Raw genomic sequence first — 19,490 nt, 5'->3', positions numbered from 1 at the left:
TGTTAGTTTCTGAAATGTTCTTCGAGCTTTGCAGTATGTGCGTCAGAGCCCCGAAGAGCTGCACATCGTACTGACACACGCTGAACTTGGTTATTGTGGGAAGTTTATTTAATAAAATACTTTGTTAAAGATGCTTCCATCAGGGGCGGCCGACGGCACAGTGGTTGTCGCCCCATGTAAAGAGGCTGAAGGTCCTTGAGGCAGCGTCTGTCTGTCTGTCTGTCTGTCTGTCTGTCTGTCTGTCTGTCCTATGTTATAAAGGCTTGAAAAACTGCCACAAAATAACATTTAAAAAAAACACGATTTTTTAATCCAACGCGTTCTCATCCCAACTCATCACATACGGCCGTTTTGGCGTCACTTTCAATGGGAAAGAACACATGACGCTCCTGGGAGTGGTTTGGTTTGTTTTAGGTTAAAAAATAAATCTTGGTTGGGAAAAGATCATGGATTGGGTTAAAATACATACAGTTGTCACGTAACTACGATGATGCACTGGTGATGAACGGGACATGAACTGCAGTCTCCTGGTTGAAAGTCCGCCAACCGGCCTCCTTTGGCGCTCTCAATCACTTTCCCTGAGCATTTAATCTTATTTCACCACGGAGAGGTTTACAGTTGAAAGCCTGGTGCAAGGGATGTGACCAACCAGCGGTATTTTTAATTTTATTTATAGTGCCAAATCATAACAAAGTTTTCTCAAGACACCTTGGACTTGTACTTATATAGCGCCTTTCTAGTCTTCTGACTACTCAAGGCACTTTCACAGTGTTTGTCACATTCACCCAGTCACACAGACATTCACACTGATGGCAGTGGACATCTACATACCGTCTAATCTAACCATTCACACCCATGCACAGCACGGGGAGCAATTTGGGGTTCATTGTCTTGCCCAAGGCCGGGCATGTGGACGGGGGGGGGGGGGGGGGGGGGGGGTCGAACCGCCAATCTCTCGAATGGAGGATGACCCACTCTACCACTGACCCACAGTCGCCCATCACCACCTGATTTACAGAGACCCAACAATTCCTCCATGAACATCTGCAAGTTGCAGCATCCATACATTTATACAGCAATCTGCACACAGTTGCAAAGCCTTCCTTTTAATAGGCAGGAACATTAAACAGACATGGCTCTACGATGGACCGCCATCTGCCTGACCGAACCTGATTACAGTTGACTACACACATAATGGTAAAAGTGTATTAAAGTGCTTTTTGTTGAACCCACAGGGATTCCTCTCCTGATTCTGCAGTTTCCCCTCAGCTCTAGCCTTTCTTCACACAAGATAAAACCCATCCCATTGTTATGTTTATATTTTATAGGCTGCAACCCTATTTTGGTTCACTCACCCCGTCTCATCAACCGTGTTTCCACCTGCAGCCGTGTTCAGTGAAAAAGCTGGAGCGGTTAGTGGCTAAAGAGCCAGATATTTCCCTCAGGAGTTGGTGGAGACCAGCCCAGAGATAAAAGCAGACTGAGTATTAGACTTACATTTGCCAGGTGGCCTGAAACACTTCAAATGGCAATTTTACTCGGCATCTGCTGGATGTGTAAATAAGCTGTTCGCTAACACGTTCATATCAACACTATATGATGATAATGTCACTGTTGTATTTACAATAATAGTCATACATGTATGCTTTCTACTTGTCCTTTAAAGGCTACTTTTGGACGACGTGGCTAAAATATCTGCCAGGTTTTTTTTTGGCACTAAAAGATCCCAAATCAAGTAACATAAGCTGCATTTGCATCCAATACTGATGAAAAGCACACGAAGGCTGAGTCAGACGCCTCCCTCTTGTTCCTGCATAAGAATAGTGTGGTCTACTGCGCTGAAGGATGATATAAAAGCTAGAGGTAGGTCACAAATTGAAGCATCAGCTGCCAAGAGGAGATTATTGTCAAAAGGGCTGATCGTGTCCGATAGTGCAAGGTCTCTGAGACCAGCTTTTTAAAGGGGGGGCGTCCTGAGGCAGGAAAGACAGCAGCTCAGCAAAACATGATTTCTCCAGGGATTTAAAATATGAATCTATTGTTTTCTTCAGGACTGGGATTTCCTTCTTTTTTTAATATTGTACTTAAAGAAAGAAGGCCAGTTGGCAGTTTCCTAGCTCTGACTTCATTTAGTGACTGAACGACTGCTGTGACTAATATTGTTGATGTCAAGTTTGGAGGTGGAGTAACTTAAGTGAATGAATGAGTAATTGAAACCAGCTGTCCCTACATGATTTCTCAACACACTCAATTACCTCTCCTTCAACAACGTCCAATCTTGCTAAATCATGTTACATGTGCAGATTAATTTGCATATGTTCCTACAGTAGCAATTCCACATTCATTCAGACAAACTTGACTGATGCAATTCTCTGCACACCCTGTTTTAATCAGCATTAACAGTCATCCTCACACTTACACACATGCAACCCCTCGTGGCAGATTTTCCACAGGACACTAATGAGTTGAATAATTGTCAACCCATTTTTTTCTTTTTTACATCTGGTTTGGAAACCGCAAAGAAGCATCAATTGTTTAAAGTGTGTGTGGCCTCTTAATGGAGATGCTCCACAGGTGTAAGACCTCTGCACATCAGTTGTTTATCTGTCGTTGTAAAGTATTTGATGACATAGAACACGTCTGTCATCAAATCAACAACTCTCCGCAATTCATCTGCTAAAAAAAAGCATTGATTAATCATCAGATGAACGTTTATTACACCGGCAGCCAAGTGCTTCTCGGCAGAGGTGATTTTTTTAAATATAATAATCGCAATTATGAATATCAATCTGTCACTATGCCGTGCTTTTTGCCTGCTGCACAGCTAAGGTGAAAATAAAGACAGAAAAATAGCGGCCTAGTGAAGTTTAAAAATAGTTTTGGTAAGAAAAGCAGACGCTAAATCATATTAATAATGGTCCCGGGATGATTTGGGGTTAAATAAGGAATTACCTTTCAACATTACACATTTGCACCTAAATCAAATATGACCAACACGGTGACGACATCACATCTTCTGTTTTTTGTTTTTCTCTTTGTCTTTAAAAAAACAATAAATCTGTACCTGATTTGGTTGGTTAGTCCCCCAGACAGGTCAGGTAGACCCTCGCCACTACAGATACTCAATTACACATTATGTTAAGTTGATTGTCGAACTCTTATCAAACTTTGAATACCTAAATACTGCCCCTAGCTGTTTCAGAAAGGCGTTTAGCAAAATCCCAGTCACCAGAATAAAATGTTGTACTTTTTCAAAATGTACATTTCTGCAAAACCACAGATATCAGCGTTTCTTAACCACTACGACCCGTTCTCATTCCCCACTCATCACATACCGACATTTTTTGATGCCCTAGGGTCGCAGATTTAAACACATGATTAACGTTGTGAATTTCAACAAAAACGTTTCGGCATCAAAACGACTTGGTGAGGTTTAGGAAAAGATCAGGGTTCGAGCGAAAAATAAGAAACGTGTGTTATGTCAGACTGTTTTCATTCACTTTTGTACATATAACTATGAAAAGTAACGCGCGGTGATTTGTGTGTATTATTAATATTCATGTTGATTTTAAATGCAGGGGATGTAGTATAAGGCAGCTGATCTCCTCTTAAGAGGCAGGTTAGGGTGGTGGATCCTAAAACGCAGAACTGTTCCTGTTGGGGTTCATGTCCTGGAAGTACTGAGCCAAACCACAAACTCTTGTCTAATCTTAACTAAGTTGTTTTGATGCCTGTAGTTAACTTGTGGTAGATTAGTGTCTAAACATAACCGTCGCAGTCCACTTCTGGTTAGTCACCGTCTCTTGGTTGACTTCCAGTCCCCGTTTCGTAAGATATACAAATTTTTGTGCAGAACTTTTGCAGATGAGAATAAGTTGGTTATGTAATTAAGTTTCACTTTGACATGGGACGGGACAGGAACAGAATACACACTGTGCTCTCCTGAGTGAAAGTGACCTCCTCCCTATGCAGAGTTTGGGGCTTATACTACTTCACCTGACCGACTTCTGACTTCCTCAGAACGTATCATATTAAAATCCTTCATTTTATATTGGAGTCATTTGAAACCCAGGGCGTGTAAGGTGCCAAAAACTTTCATTGATAATGTTTCTGTGGTTTGCAGAAGCGTACAACGCCAACATTTTTTTCTGGGTTGTTAGAAAACAGTGACTAATCCAGTGTAAAAACAAAACATTAAAAGAATAGGAAGTTAGTTATTAGTGGGGCGGCAGTAGCTCAGTCCATAGGTGACTTGGCTGGGAACCGAGGGTCGCCGGTTTGAGTCCCTGTATGGAGCATGGACTGGTGGCTGGAGAGATGCCAGTTCATCTCCTGGGCACTGTTGAGCAAGGCACCAAACCTCCAACTGCTCGGGGTGCTGGTCACTGGCAGCATCTCTCCATTGATTGCATGTATATAGGTCCTGTTTGTGCATGTGTGCGTGTAACATGAATAACAATAATAGAGTGAAAAAATCGATACTAATACAGGAATTCTTCTTCTAGTAGCACCGTTTAGAGGCATACTTTGGTTTTCATGGTAGAACTTACCGCTGTCCACCATGTTCCCGGGTTGTCCAGGCCACAGTTGTCGCTGTACTCCAGGCAGCAGGAGTCCGGCACACGGCTGGCGTTGTAAACTTCGAACCAGTCCGTGTGGTTGGTCACTCCACAGCAGCGAAACTGCACCAGAGAAAGACAATTCGTCAAGAGTGACTGGCTGATGGCGACTAAAAGGATTTACCTTTCAAGAATAAGATTAACTAGCAAAATAATTCATATGAGCTGGGAGTAGAAACCCCCTTTATCTTACTTATGTTGAGCTGCATCTTCTTTTGTACAATCCACGTCTCATTTATCTCAAAGTCCGAAAAATCATTTTCTAACTCGCCCGCTTCGTTTTATCTACATCTTCCCCCTTTTGTGATTGGTATGGATTTTTGATAAGGGATCATGGCTTCCACCACAATTCAATTCATCAGTGTACTTCACGAAAAGATAAATTGCTCCGTGATGTGTTGTTCATTCAGTGGCCTTTTACTTCCACACAGGAGCAATTCTCCCCACGGCGCTCCGTGCACAGAATCAGGGATTGTGTGTTAATTTAAAACTCACTCGCCGACTTAAACAATGGATCAAGTTTTCCAATTTATCATGAGGTACAGCTGAATTGGAAAAAAAGCAGAAAGCATTTGAAGTGTAGTTTTAAAGTTTGAGGACAAATCAAAGGCTTAAAACTGCACAGAGTCGGAATATTCAAATGTTTTCTCCTTGAAAAGTTTTACAACCAGCGTGACGTGTTAGCCTTTCTGATTTATTGTGCTGCCATTTGGCGCCTTGTGATGCTTTTATTACTTCTTCTCATGTATGTAGAATCTCTTCTATTCCATAAGCAGCCATTAATAATATTCAGGGTGAACTTTGCTCCAGGGACATCTGCTGTATTATCTATTCAGTGACTCAGCATGTATGAAGGAGACTTGGGAGGGAGAACAGTGACAGAATGAGAGCTGCTTTTTAATGGACTTCATCTCAGCCAGACTCTATGGAGCCCCTTATATAGGCTACGCACCTGTCCTGATCTGACGAGGGAAAAAAGTGCACATTCACACTTGCTCTCATGCATTTTCAAACGGGGGCTCATTCAGGCAGATTCTACTTATGCTATCATCCTGTACGCAGGTGGAAAAAAGCTACCTCTGCACATTAACACCCACACACGCACACATTTGCATATATTATTTGCACAGCAACATATTCCTCTGTCATAATTTATGCCGGTCCCCACGCGCACACACAGTTGCACAATACGCCTTGCAGACACTATATACATGCACACACATAAACTAGAGCCAAACATTCACATTTGCTAATGGAACAAACACACTCCGTCCTCTGTGATGGGAAAGGGGTCCAAAGAGCCCTGAAGTCTCTGATCTATCATTCGATGCCTCCCAAAGGCTTTCCCCAGCAGCAGCATCCACCCTCTCTGCGATCCTTAATTCCAAATCTCTATTTCTCACATTGTGTTTTCGTTGCAGAGGAATTTAAGAAAATATAAATAAATAATACAAAGGAAAAAGCACATCAAAGTGAGAGCTGGAAACAAAGATTACCTCACAGAGCCTATGCTGCATTAATCTCACTGACAGCGTTTTAGCACAGCATTTAGAAAAAAACTTTGAGGGTTTGTTACTGTCGGTTGTGACATTTCACACATTTTTACTGATGCCATTTTGTTTTTATTGCCAGGATTTTGTTTGTACCAGCTTGCCTGTAAATATCCAGATCCCGTTAACCACAGAATTTCAAATCTTCCACAACACGGAGGAGTATAAAATCAGACTTCTGCATTTGACCGCTCACTTTTAATTGAACGTGATCCTGTGCTACAAATAATGAAACCTTGATGTGCCATGATGAATAATGCAAACGTTATGTATCTCAGTAATTTGCATGACTTGACTCTTGCTAATAACATTAACAACAAGGTAATTTGAATGGGCTGCAATATTCCCAACAGAATGCTTTTAAAAGCATCGTTACTTCAGTAAACTCTGTCTTTTAACTTCTCTGTGTCTTAAATATCCTCCCGCCCCTCCAGTGGCCGCACATCTTACATCAGTTTGTACTATCATCCAGGCGTTGGTCAAACCCACGTTGCCCTCTGTGCCGAAGAGCTGGAGGCCTTTCTTCAGATCCCTCTGGGCGTAGTGATCAATCTGAGAAGACAGGATAAAAAAAACTGTTGTGTCAGAGAAAAACTTGAGATAAATCAACAGTAAAGCTTTATATTTAGGCTCCTTTATTAAGCTACTAAGTTAAAAGGTAATGAGGCTCTTATAAGTCGTTAAAATATGCTTATTTTCATTATTATGTATTAATTTGATATTTTCAGTGTTAATAATAGCATCAGAAACATGTTTATTGTTAGATTAGAAGACATTTATAACCAGCTACAGTATAAGAAACGCACTATTATGCAGTTATAAGTCAACTATGCGTGAACCTGGGCCTCTATGAAAAATATTCATACATGGTGCACACACTCGACCAAATAAGTGTAAAATGAAGGATTCATTAAACTTAACTAGACTTTTTGCAGCTACTGGAGCTAAAGCGAGAACAATGTCTTGTTAACTGTACATAAGTGCTAAATATATATCTATATATGTATAAAATACTTATTATCATTAGTATGTGTTAATAATAGCATCATAGACACGTAGAGATAATAGATAAGACAGTTATAAGAAACACATTATTATGTATTTATTAGCAGGTAACTGCTGAGTTAACTATGCTATGCTTTTTATATCTATTTAAAACACTATATTAATATATAAAGTACTTATACATGTTTTATAATCTAACAATAAACATATTTTGATGCTATTATTGACACCTATGTAGTCTTATTAACACATATTATTGATAAAAAGCATATTATAAGGACTTTCTCTTATTACCTATTAACTAATTCTTATTACAGAGATATTTCAAAGAATTACAAGTTCAACAAATCTAATTTCTGCCTGTGTGTCCCGCGGTGGAGGACGTGTCAGATGTTTAGAGCGTCTTATTTCCATTTTCATCAAGTGAAGATAAATGTTATTTGATCTCAAGTGCGCACAATTCACCAGATAGAGTCTCTGCTCTAGACTGGAAAGCAAATTCCCTTTGTTAGGTTATAAGATAAAATAAGGAAGCACCCGATGGGAAACATTAATGAGATATGTTTGAGTATTGAGAGGACAGTGTTTGAGGACAGCAACAAAGACAACAGTTTCACAAGATATGGAGCTCAATTTAACAAGCTCTGTTGAGTGGAGCCGCACCGTCACTGCTTTATACGGTCCTCCACTGCTTCACGTATTAGACATGTTGAATAGAATAGAAATGAACAAATGAAGAGCTCTTTTCCAAAACGAGATAAAAGCCAAATTTTAAAAAAATGAGTTTGTCGTGCCACTTTGCTGTATACAGAACCTTTTCACTGCTTCATCAGTGTTTCTGCCAAATCGCTATACCTCCTTGTTTAAAATTGTCCGCAAGATGCAGTTCCTTTCCAAACCGCGACCAGCGCCAAACCTATTTTTAGCCTTAATGCGATACGCCCTCTCGACCAATCAGAATTCAGGGAGCGTTCTATGCGATCCTACATGGCGGCGCTCTGAAGCGGGAGAGTATTTTGTGTCGTCCGTCCGTTCAACACGTTCAGACTGAGCCATAAAAACCATTTTGACAAGATACATTGAATATTAACCAAATGTGTGGGTCTGGGTAAAAAATGTAATTTCCCTGAAAACTAATAAAATGGATTTATAGCGTTTTGGAAAAGAGCTCCTCAAATAGATCTTTTCTTCTCATCAGGGCAGGAAATATGTCTTCATCTCACCAATAAATACAATAAACACAGTACAAAGAACAAACATAACTCAATAAAAACACACATCAGGAACACATCACAGCAATATATGTGCAAAGGTTAACACCACTTATTGAAATCTCTCTTCCGGGGAATATTTTAGAGCTGTTTGTTCATTATATTGATCGCACAAGGCCCCTTATGCATCTTGTCGTTTACCAAATGTGTCGTATTGCGTTGTCCAGAAGGCATCATATCAAATTCAGAGTGGAAGTGTTTACTGTCATTAAAAACAGACACGTTGATACTTCACCGCCTGTGGCTTCTATTAGCATCAACATATATTTAATGTACCAAAGGTATAATTGCACTCATTATGCAGAATGGTCCCATTTCATAATCATATACATTATATAATTGGATTATATACATATATATAATTAGAAGTGACGCATTAATGAATACATTACAGTCAAATTAGTGGCACCTTTATTACCTGCAGCATTAATTACTTTATATCTGCCGGATAGCTCAATTAATCCAGGAGAATGCATTGGAATTGATTAGTATTTAGTATTAATGATCAGTGACAATAAAGTCAATAAAGCCTTAAAGGTCAAATATCATAAAAAGCACATTTCCATGTCTTTTTTTTTAAATTATTGATCAGGTTGAGGCGCTATACAAATACTGTGAAAGTATCAAAACAATCAATCCACGGAGAAATACAAACAGCCTGTACTCGAGACTGAACGAGCCGTCAGGACTGCTGTACGGTATATAGGTTGAAAGTGCCTCTTCGGTGTTATAATCTTTTCCCAGCTGCAATGACGTAGTGAAGTAGTTGCATAAAATGGAAATACTGAGTTAAAAATACAAATACCTCAAAACAGTACTTCAGGGCGCACTCACACTGTCCGCCCGTACCGTGCCCCGGGCTTTAGGGTACTTGTCCCCCCCTCCCTCTCCCCCTGGGCCCAGGCCCGTTTGTACTCACACTACCTGGGCCTCGTGCAAATGCTTCTTGCCTGTCCATACGTCATCACGCCGTAACACGTCACACGCATTGATTGACGTCATCGCGATGCCTTGCTTTGTTTACAAATCTTTCCATAGACCTCAGAGTTTTTTTGCGTCTTGTCGACTGTTTTTGAAAATTTTTCTCTGACCAAATCTGCAGTAAACACTCCACCTCCGCATCACACCAACGTGAACCTTTCGCCCCCATTGTTGTTGTTGTTAAATGTCCGCGCATGGTCTGTCTTTTTTTTTCTTTGTCCGAACAGGCGCACATAAAATGACGTCCGCGGCGCCGTAGGCCTCGTGCTTGTACTCGTACATCGACGTGCTGGCCGCAGCTAGGCGCGGAGCGGTCGCACTCACACTGGTCAAACGAGGCTTTACCTGTAAAACCTGTTTTGGCGCGGTACGGAAGGACAGTGTGAGTGTGAATAAATGTAAGACTAAGTTACTCCCCACCTTTGCTAAGCACATCTAAATGGACTGAGAGTACGGATGCTCATATCAGCTCATATTTCCTCAAGTCCTCTCCCATTATGACTAATAACAGTGGTTAAGGTCTATGTCCACTTAGCAGAACTTAAACAGTATTGAATTCTTTAACTGACGGCAGGTTATTGAGCCGCTGTTCAATAAACAAACACGCAGATCCGTGTTAGTTTTAATTTAAAAGTTCTGGTTCAGTGTGAGCCTAAACAAACAAGATAAAAGCATTTAACATGAAAAACAAACTGTGTGGACACAGTCACAGAGATAAGCATGCTAAAATACACCCAAGCTTCGCAGCTACCCAATCTAAAATACATACATCACTTTAAAATCCACAGTACAATCAGAGAGCACTGTAAACAAACAGCAAACATAAACTCCAGACACACACACGCACACACACACACACACACACACAAGCATGCACACACACACACACACACACCCACACCCACACACGCACACACACACACACACACACACACCCACACCCACACACGCACACACACACATGCACACACACACACACGCTGCTCAGCCTCCTTTTCACATTCCCATGGTCAATCCCATCACACATCAATTGCATTGATCGCTGTTGACCTTGCGTTCTCCTACACCGCAGCCTTTTACCCTGTGAGTTGATACATGGTTAAACCTGTCTTCAAACAACAAACAATATGGCCTTCGTGTTGCCACACAATATGCAAATGTGGCTGTATACATTAAGCGGTGATCCTTGACAGTTTAATAAATATATTGAAGGGATAAACAGCGCAAAGCTGTTTTCGTACCGCCCCGCCGCAACTGCCTACTTTCCAGGGCATTTCCCCAAAAAAGCTAATTGTTTTCTAAAAGCGGTTGGTCGGGCGAGCGGTGGCACAGTGGTTAGAGCAGTCACCCCATGTAAAGTGGCTGAAGGTCCTCGAAGCAGCGGCCGCAGGTTCCACTCTGACCTGCGGCCCTTTGCTACATGTCCCCCTTTCTCTCTCTCTCACCCCATTTCCTGTCTGTCCCGTATAATCAAGGCCAAAAAAGAATCTTTAAAAGCGGCTGATCGCAGCACTCAGAGCTCAGAGGTCCGCCAAGAGTCTGCCGATATCCGTCGGATAATGTGAAACATCTGCACAGAGCTGTTTAAACTCATACCAATATTTTCCCTTGCATCATCAGACACCAGTGTGTTTGTTTTTCTTTTTGTTCTTATAAATGTGATTTGACAACGCAACGTATTTAATGTAACACACCATGTTGACAACAACACTGTGAAATTTTACTCAATTAAACTGGCAGGCACAATTTTGTGTGGGTGTGTGTGACTGTACAGCAAATCCCTCAATGCCGACATGAGACTTGTATCCTTCTAGGGAACATTCAGTGCTTTCTCATCACACAATTAAACTTACCTTTGTACCTCTTATGCTGTTAAAAGAGCACAAGACCGTCATTTATCTCCTGTCCAGAATCGGAAGTATAGTTATATAAAACCTCATTAAAATACCACAAAAAATGGATTGGTCCTGATATCTGCATACGCTGCTTTAAGAAGCCGTGGAAACACAACATATCTAACATTTGCTCTCCTTAAGCTCTAGTTGGTTCACAACCACCTCTTAAGTAAAATATGTGTGTTTTTAGTTGCTCGACTTTCCAGCTATTTCCCATTCTCAGCGTGTGAAATACCTCTGTTTTGTCATGACCCTTGGCGTTTGGCAAACACACTGGGCTTTCATCTGTTAACCTGTCTGCGGTGATATTGGACTCTCAGAGCATGTCAAACCCTACATAAGGAGCAGTGACGACTGCTCTAAGACTGAAAGGGAAGCTCAGGTTCCTCTAAATGTCCCCCCCCCCCCCCCCCCCCACAAAAAAGTGGTGAAATATGTACTGCTGTGTGTACATTTCATTGACTAAAGACACACTAGAAAGCCTTCATCTTTTGTTCGGAATCAGCTACTTATCACAGGTAACCGGCGCAACTTCCTTGTCATTCATCCCCACAGCACCACAGCGCTTTACACAGTGGGACACTCAGCTTCTACTGACTTCAATGGGGAAGCGTAGAGCAGGTTGTTCCACTGCAGAGAAACTAGATGGCTGGATGAGCTGTTTTAGGCGGAATCCTTTTTTGATTGACAGCTAAATGAGCGAATCAGCGATCATGAAGAATAAACATCGAGCGGAGCATTTTCCAAGTTTTTCATTCCGTTCTTCTGAACTGATCCGGAGACTTTACCGATCCCCAGCAACTTTGTCTTTGATTAGCGTTGTGTTTGGCGACTCTGTTCTGTCACTCTGCGGTTTCTTTCCCCAACAAACAGCGGCAGCTGCAGAGCTTCTCCCCCGTCATGATCACTCACACTCACAGGCGGTGACACTTCACAGTAGCCTGGCGCAGCAGCTCCAGCTGGGCCAAGGCTGTTTAAGCAGCCTAGCTCTGCTGGCCATTGAGAAAACTATGGTCAAGTCACTGGAAAAGATTCCTAGTTGGTACGACAAGGACACAGATCATTTTCTTGAAAAGGAACGAAGGGTAGAATTTACATTAAATAAAGAAACACATTTATGATGTGGGCTGGAAAAATGAGCTTCCCTTCCTTGAAAGACAAGCCGCCACTGATAAGGAGACAGGTTCAGGTGGTGGATGGATTAAACCAACCCCAGACTTTCACCCAGGAGAACGCTGTTTATGTCCCGTTTATTACCTGTGCGTCATTAACCCCAAAATCTTTTTCGAACCCTAACCAAGTGGTTTTGTTGCCAAAACGGCAGTATGTGACGAGTGGGGACGAGGTGCTGGGCAGGTGTTTTTGCTGCTGAAAACAGGGTTGATGGACACTGTCTGATGTGCTGAGCTAAAAAAACAGTTGAAAAGCTGCGTTGAGCTGCAGAGTTTACTGGTAATTCCCTGCAGGTTTGTCAATTTGTGATTCGCTTTCACATTCCACAAAGTAATTTAATTCATCACATCTGCCACTTTTTTTGGTTAGTTAGTTTGTTTATCGACACAATTATGGAATAACTACTGGGCCATAGAAGAGCCCATTCAAATTTGAAGCGGCTCCTTTGTTAACACTGTGAGATAGGCACAGCCGTGGTGGACGTCTGCACTCCCCGAATGTCCTTCAAAATGATTGACGAGTGGAGCTTCAGTTTTAGTTTCATCGTCGACTGCAGCTGGCCTCATAAATAAGGCACCAACTGACACAGACTCTTATGGACACTAAACTTCGCATTAACATAAAGGCACGTGATCTGGATTATTATCTCTGTATGTTGCACGCATTCGTTACTCTTTCATTTGAAAAACAGATACATTTTACACACTTTTGGTTTTAAATATTTCTACTTTATATGTATGATTATTGACTTATGCAGTACAAGCTTCTTATGTCTGTTGCATAATGCACTAAAATATCAAGGACAAATCTTCATTTATGAAAACCCACCTGACAATAAACCTGACTCTGGGCTTTAATATCATGCACATCCATTTTCATTCATTATATAGGGGAGATGCCCAGCAGCAGAGAGCCAGAGGGAGCATGAAAACATGATGTGTGGAATTTTTGGGGGGTCTCTAAAATATGAAATATTTGGCATGCTTTTCTATTATTATGTCATCATCAAATGAATCATGCGTAAAATGAGGCTATTATTGGTGTATGATTAATGCATGGGGATGATTCATCACTAATTCACTTTAATAAAGATACCGGCATGCATGCCACACTTGCCATCACCAACAATATCAAAAACTCCTCTCACTCTGCAGAGTACGCTGTGCCCTGCTTTAGTTGGCTGTATTGTGTCTAACTGTGATGTTTGGTTTTGACGTGTCACATCTGGAGGTTTGATGTCAACTGATGTTATATCATACGTGGGATCCCTCTCAGCCAATCACATTGCCCAGACGATGTTGCATTTGGGTCTGTAAACATACACAAATACCCCCACAACAACAAAGAAATCATAATCTGGATGCCTCAGAGAGACAGAGAAGAAAGAGAATTTGGAATGACAAGAAAAATGACGCAGCTTTTAATTTCTTGCAACAATAAAGAACCAAACTCTACAGACTGGTGCTAAAAGCTAACGCAGGGAGCTCTTATGTCCCATGTGAGTCGACTGGAGAAAATCTTCTGAAGTTGTGCAAAGGAAAAAAAAAAGAGAAATGAAAAATACTTTTTATTCAAATCTAAGTAAGTCATTATAGTAAAGTGTGACTTCTGTAAAAGTGCAGCAAGCAGACTCTGTCCTTACCACGGCTGTACTTTTAGCTCAGTATTGATGTTGTCCTCAGGACTTCAGTCGCCTTTTAACTACACCAGGCAGTCAAATATCGGCCATCAATTATTTATATGGCGGGGATACAAGGAGCGATAAGAGATGTATATGGAGAGGAGGGAGAGAAATAAAAAGGAGACGAGAGGTGGGGAAGGGAGTCAGTGCAGGAAAATGTAACCAGGGGAAAAGGAAGGAGAGGATGAGCCAGAAGGCGATGAGGGGCAGAATATGTAAAAGCAAATATACTGTGGGCTGATGAAGTGCTTATATGGCTCCTGGACTCGATAGATAACAAGCAGTGAAAGGGATCTGTGACAGCCAAGGAGAAAGGACATTAGATACACAAGACAGAGACCTCAGAGGAGACTAAAATAATGAGAGGAAAAATAGCTCAATTTACTTGCTCCTTCCAAACAGTGGATATCCATTACCTGTGTCATAAATGTAGGAGGGAGACAAAATCAGAAATACAGGAGTAGATAAAGGCCTTTAAAGAAAAAAGGAAAGATCTGTGATCATATTCCCCACAGATGTCCCACGGACTCATCATTTCACTTTCAGATGCAAAACTGCATAAAACACGCCCTGCTTCAACTCCTTCAAAGACTACTGCTTCTAAAAAAGAGGATTTTAATCGTGACATAACCTGCTGCCTTAAAGTTTGGAAATCTTCACCGCAGCACCGGTAGTTTTGTACAGAAGGATTATTCCAAATCAAAGGTTGAATCAAATGTTTGATTTAAAATGATGTGCAATCAGGTGACACAGCCGTCTCTGTGTTTTCTGAATGTACCGCAATGTCCCACTGGGCTTCCAACTTCCTCACCTGAGTGCCCAGGCTTAATGGCAAGGGTTGGTTTCCTGCAGATACTTTCAATTTATCCTTCCTCCGAGGGAGCCCAAATTACATTCCCCGGACTCCAACCCAATTTGGACCAAAGTCAAGGTTTTACAAGGGCATTTTGAACTGCAGACATACTCATGCATGTGCTTTATTTCCCCCGGCTTGAGCTTAAATCTTCGGAAGTGTTTCACTGCATCCCGAAAAAAGGAGTTATAGACGAATGCCACCCTTCTGAAGCATCGGCATATGTTATTCCTTTGCCTTGGGGCAGATCGGTCAATAACTGTGAACTTAGACAACTCTTCTCTGAAGCTACAAACTCGAGAACTAACCCTTGAATTTGTAAAGTGGGATGTGAAATCTGGCGGATAATGAATGGGGCAACCGAGTCACAAATTCAAGGCTTCTGTCTGAGTCGTAATTCTCTCCCGGAGCTCAGCAATAACACACGTGAATAATTTAAATTGTGTGGCATTCCCCTTTAAGGGACTAATCTCAGTCTTAGCTGAGGCAAATCAATTACAATTTTCATCCTCTGCTTCTAATCAGTTCCTGATTAACACTTGGCAAACCATCTGAGTAGATAATCAATGCCACTACCAGGGGGAAAAGCAGTGAACTAGCAGAATCGCAGCCGTGAGGAATGATACCTGCGCAGCCTTAATCAAGGTGGTAGTAAGCGGAGACAATAAGACAAGGTCAAGGCTCATTAGCAGGGGTTCAGCTGGCGACCTCCATTGTGTTTTTACTTGATTATTAAAACCTGAAATTCAACACAGAGATCCAGAGTTTTGTTCTTTTCATGCTGATGCTCCAAAGAAAGTGAAGTGTAAAAACTATTGTGGTGCAGAACTGAAATTTTCTTAAAAACTTTCGCCTGGAGCTACTGACAACAACAGGTGTCTTTTCTCAAAGATGGCGTCTGATGACTTCAGTCTGTCCTCAACTGTTTTAAATCACAGGAGTTTGATCCAGTTTACGAGGTAGGGATGCACTGATCTGACTTTTTCAGTCCTGATACCTGGGCTTTGGGTGATAAGCTGCATGCCTGACCTGTGGAAGTGACTGGGATCATTCCTTTTAAGTGTACGGCTCGACTTGGTCAGGATTCAAGTTTCGAGGTTAACCTCCTTAACCCAAACTGCTCCAGATCAGGCTGTGTTTGGACTGGGAAGCTTCCAGTGCAATGCAGGAACGCAGCCAGAGTGCTAATTGCTATTTAGCAAATCAATGGCACAGAACCTCTCCTCCTAACGGGCACCCTGAAGCAGCGTCCTGGAGGCAAAAGATAAAACTCCTCCAGGAGAGGATGGTCCTGGCAGTCCAAAAATCTTACTGGCGGTTTTAACAGGACTTTCCAATCTATTCTTTATCTATTTAGCTTTCTAAACCACTGACAATGATTTTCTAACTTTGAAAATACAATTCAAGTGTAAAACTTTTAAATGTAGCAACAACTTGGTCAAAACTTAAACAGGAAGTACAATACCAGTACATAAAGTATATAAAAACAGAATCTAAATGCATAGATCGTCCTCGTTGTCTAATACCCGACCTGGCTATGTGTTTATCATCTTTTCTCTACTTCTCTGCTCCTTTTCTTTCATCGTAGTTCAGATAGACAAATTGCATGGAACTCATTATTATATAGACTTATGCACAGTGTAGAAGTTTGGCATCAACTCCTCACAAGGAAGCATCAAGCAGGATGTGGGGAGTTATGATAAAAAGATAATAGCATCCCTCCCAGGGGAACGTAGGCTCTGAGCTTATAGGTGGATATGGGGGCGGAGGCAGGACTTTTGAAATGCAGCAGCAGCAGCAAAGGACAACATTCAGGTGGGCGTTGAGCAGCAGGTATAGCAGCAGGTATAGCAGAGGTTGAGCGGTGCATGGTGCGTTGGATATATGTTGCAGTGAGAGACGTATGCCATCTGAGTGATTTGAATGACTGGAGTTGACTGCCTGAACTCACTGTCAGGCTTTTATTCATGTGTTTCTTGAAGTAAACAATAAAAACAATGAAATAGGAAACGTTCTGAAGGAGACGGTTGGTCTCTCTTGGCTGCGTTGTGATTGAATGAACGTATAAAGTAAAAAAAAAAAAAGACAAAAAGAAATGCCACAGACTTCGCTGAATTATTCATTTTTGGAGAGAAACAAGCAGCAGCCAGGATTTAAGGAATCACAAAGTCACAATTCCTATTTTCTAATCTTTTGTATGTCTGCTAATTAAACTGATAAAAAGACATTACATCCCTACACAATGACCTGTTTCTAAGCCTTCTCCTAGAATAAAAATCTGGTAAAGAAATAGAAAATACCTGTTTTTTTTAATCAAATTCAATTACAATTGTGTTTATGTGCCCCCCAATTCCCAGAAACAACACTGAAGACAGTTATGTGGTACTTATGGCTGTGACCCCCACAACAGGAGGTTTATTGCTTATCTTGTTTTTAAGCTTAAGTCCAAATGTGTTAATGGAAAACTGTGAACAGAACATGTTCCTCCTGTAGTTTCTACATAATTGTTAGTTTCTCATTCCCAGTGATGGATTTAATTTCCAAACATAATTAAAAGTTTCAACGTCTTGAAAAAGAGAATTGCTTTTTGACTTTTGGAGCTGGATTAGGGAACAATCAGCACAAATTTGTCAAAATTATTTTACACCTGGCAAAACGCATTTGGATGTTTCAACACAAACCAGACGGTTAACTGATTTTATCCAAAGCAGCCCAGTCAAATCCAACCTTATTCCCACTGTGATGTCTCCGACAGCAGGAGTCAAACTTCCAGCCTGTCAGTGTTGTTGCCCTGCTCTGTCTAAAGAACCAGTGAATATATTGCAGACTGCAATATGGTTCACCTGAGGCTAATGTTTGACATGGCAGCGTCTGGGGGTTTATCTTTTCCAAGGAGCTTTCTTTCTATTTCACTTATAGACTGTTAACCCTTCAACCTGTGCTGTTTCATCTCATTCATGCACTGCAAGGGGGAAGAGAAGTCAAAGATGTTATACATGACTTTCAGTGTGCATGTGTCAATCGTGCAAGCAGCCGTTTGCGTTTTCTCCTGTTCATTTTTATAATTTTCCACCTTTTTTGCTTTCCCTCTTTTTTCTTTTTCAGCCTTTTAACTTGTAACTTATTACAGTGTAACTTCACCCCCGAGTCTGAACGCCACCCATTGCATCATTTGAAAAAAGCAACAAAGTGTGCAGGGGCTCAGGGGTGGGCAGGGGGGGCTGCCCACCTCACATTAGAGGGCGTTAACGTTTATAAATTGGATGGCATAGAGATGTCCCAACCGGTCGACTCTATCCCGGCATTAGACTTGCAAGGTTAGGGCTGATTTAAGGGGCATGTTGAGCCATTTCCAACCCTTGAAATGCAGATTTTATAAACGTGGTGAGAAATGTATTATTATATTAACAGCAGCATTGACGTGTCTCATCACAGAACAGTCATATCATTTAGTTTATAGCTCAAAAAACACATTTAAGTGTGCATTACTGCTTTAAGCAACGGCCTGGCGTATGATCGTTTCACGTCTTTCAATGGAATTGTATTGTCGTAAAATCATATATTGAGATATTGTGATATACAATTACGTCGTCTAAAGCACATACTACCTTAAATGTCTCAGGAAAATCTGATGTGAAATACTAGTTTATATTTTTGAGCTAAATGTCGCGGTGAGGTCTATCCTGTCTTTGTTCCTCCCTGATTCCCGATTGTTTCCACCTGTGGTTCCCCTCCCTTCATGTGTCAACGTCCGTGTCTTCCCCCCTGTCCCGTTGCCAGATTATTTCGAACCTTGTGTCGAATGTATCCAGCGTTTTTCCACAGTCTTGTTCGTGCCACTGAGTTCATTGTTTCCACCTTCAGGTGTTTGTATTCCTTGTTTAATCATAGTAAGTTTAACCTTTTGAATTCTCTTGTATCCGTTGTTTTTTCCTCCTGGATGGAGCGACCTTGTTTAATTTCTTATTTTGTTCACTTTGTTTTTTGTTATTCCTCCGGTACGGAGCGACTTAGCTTAGAGATTAATTTGTTAACTTTGCCTTTTGTTTTTTCCTCCTGGACGGAGTGACTTTATTTTGTACTTTGTTTTATTACCAGCAATATTCGTTTTGTTCCTCCTGTGCGGAGAAATTTTATTTTGTACTTTGTTTTATTACCTGTGCGGAGTGATTTTTTGTTTGTGGCTTTTTGCTCTGTGCCACGTTCTTGTCGTCAAGAAAATGAATTCAGTTTTGATCCGCGAACCTCCGCATCTGAGTCCTCATTCCTGCCTGGGCCTGACACTAAAGTTCTTAATAAAATGATAATATACTAGTATTTTGTTTTTATGTTTCTTTATTTGATACATTTTAAATTTCCCCAGGAGTATATACTGTAGAAATATGCTTTACCATGTGGATATTTCACTCTTTATTTATTGAATTACCAGTGAACAAGTTAAATTGTCATAAACAATTGTTAT

At 41.2% G+C, this 19,490-nt stretch overlaps 1 protein-coding gene across 2 annotated transcripts in view; it reads right to left on the bottom strand.

The window, feature by feature from the left end:
- The window catches only part of tspan4a (tetraspanin 4a), a gene marked incomplete at its 5' end in the record, with an annotated part of 155,192 nt that overhangs the window by 11,424 nt on the left and 124,278 nt on the right, over positions 1-19,490 (bottom strand). For both annotated transcript variants that reach the window (XM_083916516.1, XM_083916515.1), the window contains 2 exons: positions 4,551-4,682; positions 6,620-6,721. In XM_083916516.1, coding sequence (XP_083772642.1) covers positions 4,551-4,682; positions 6,620-6,721 — 234 coding nt within the window. The remainder of the gene's footprint in view (positions 1-4,550; positions 4,683-6,619; positions 6,722-19,490) is intronic.

Source organism: Echiichthys vipera (genome assembly GCF_963691815.1).
Source record: "Echiichthys vipera genome assembly, chromosome: 1".
Taxonomy (NCBI): domain Eukaryota; kingdom Metazoa; phylum Chordata; class Actinopteri; order Perciformes; family Trachinidae; genus Echiichthys; species Echiichthys vipera.
Note: the sequence above shows the minus strand (reverse complement) of the source record. Positions and strands in the feature narration are given on the sequence as shown.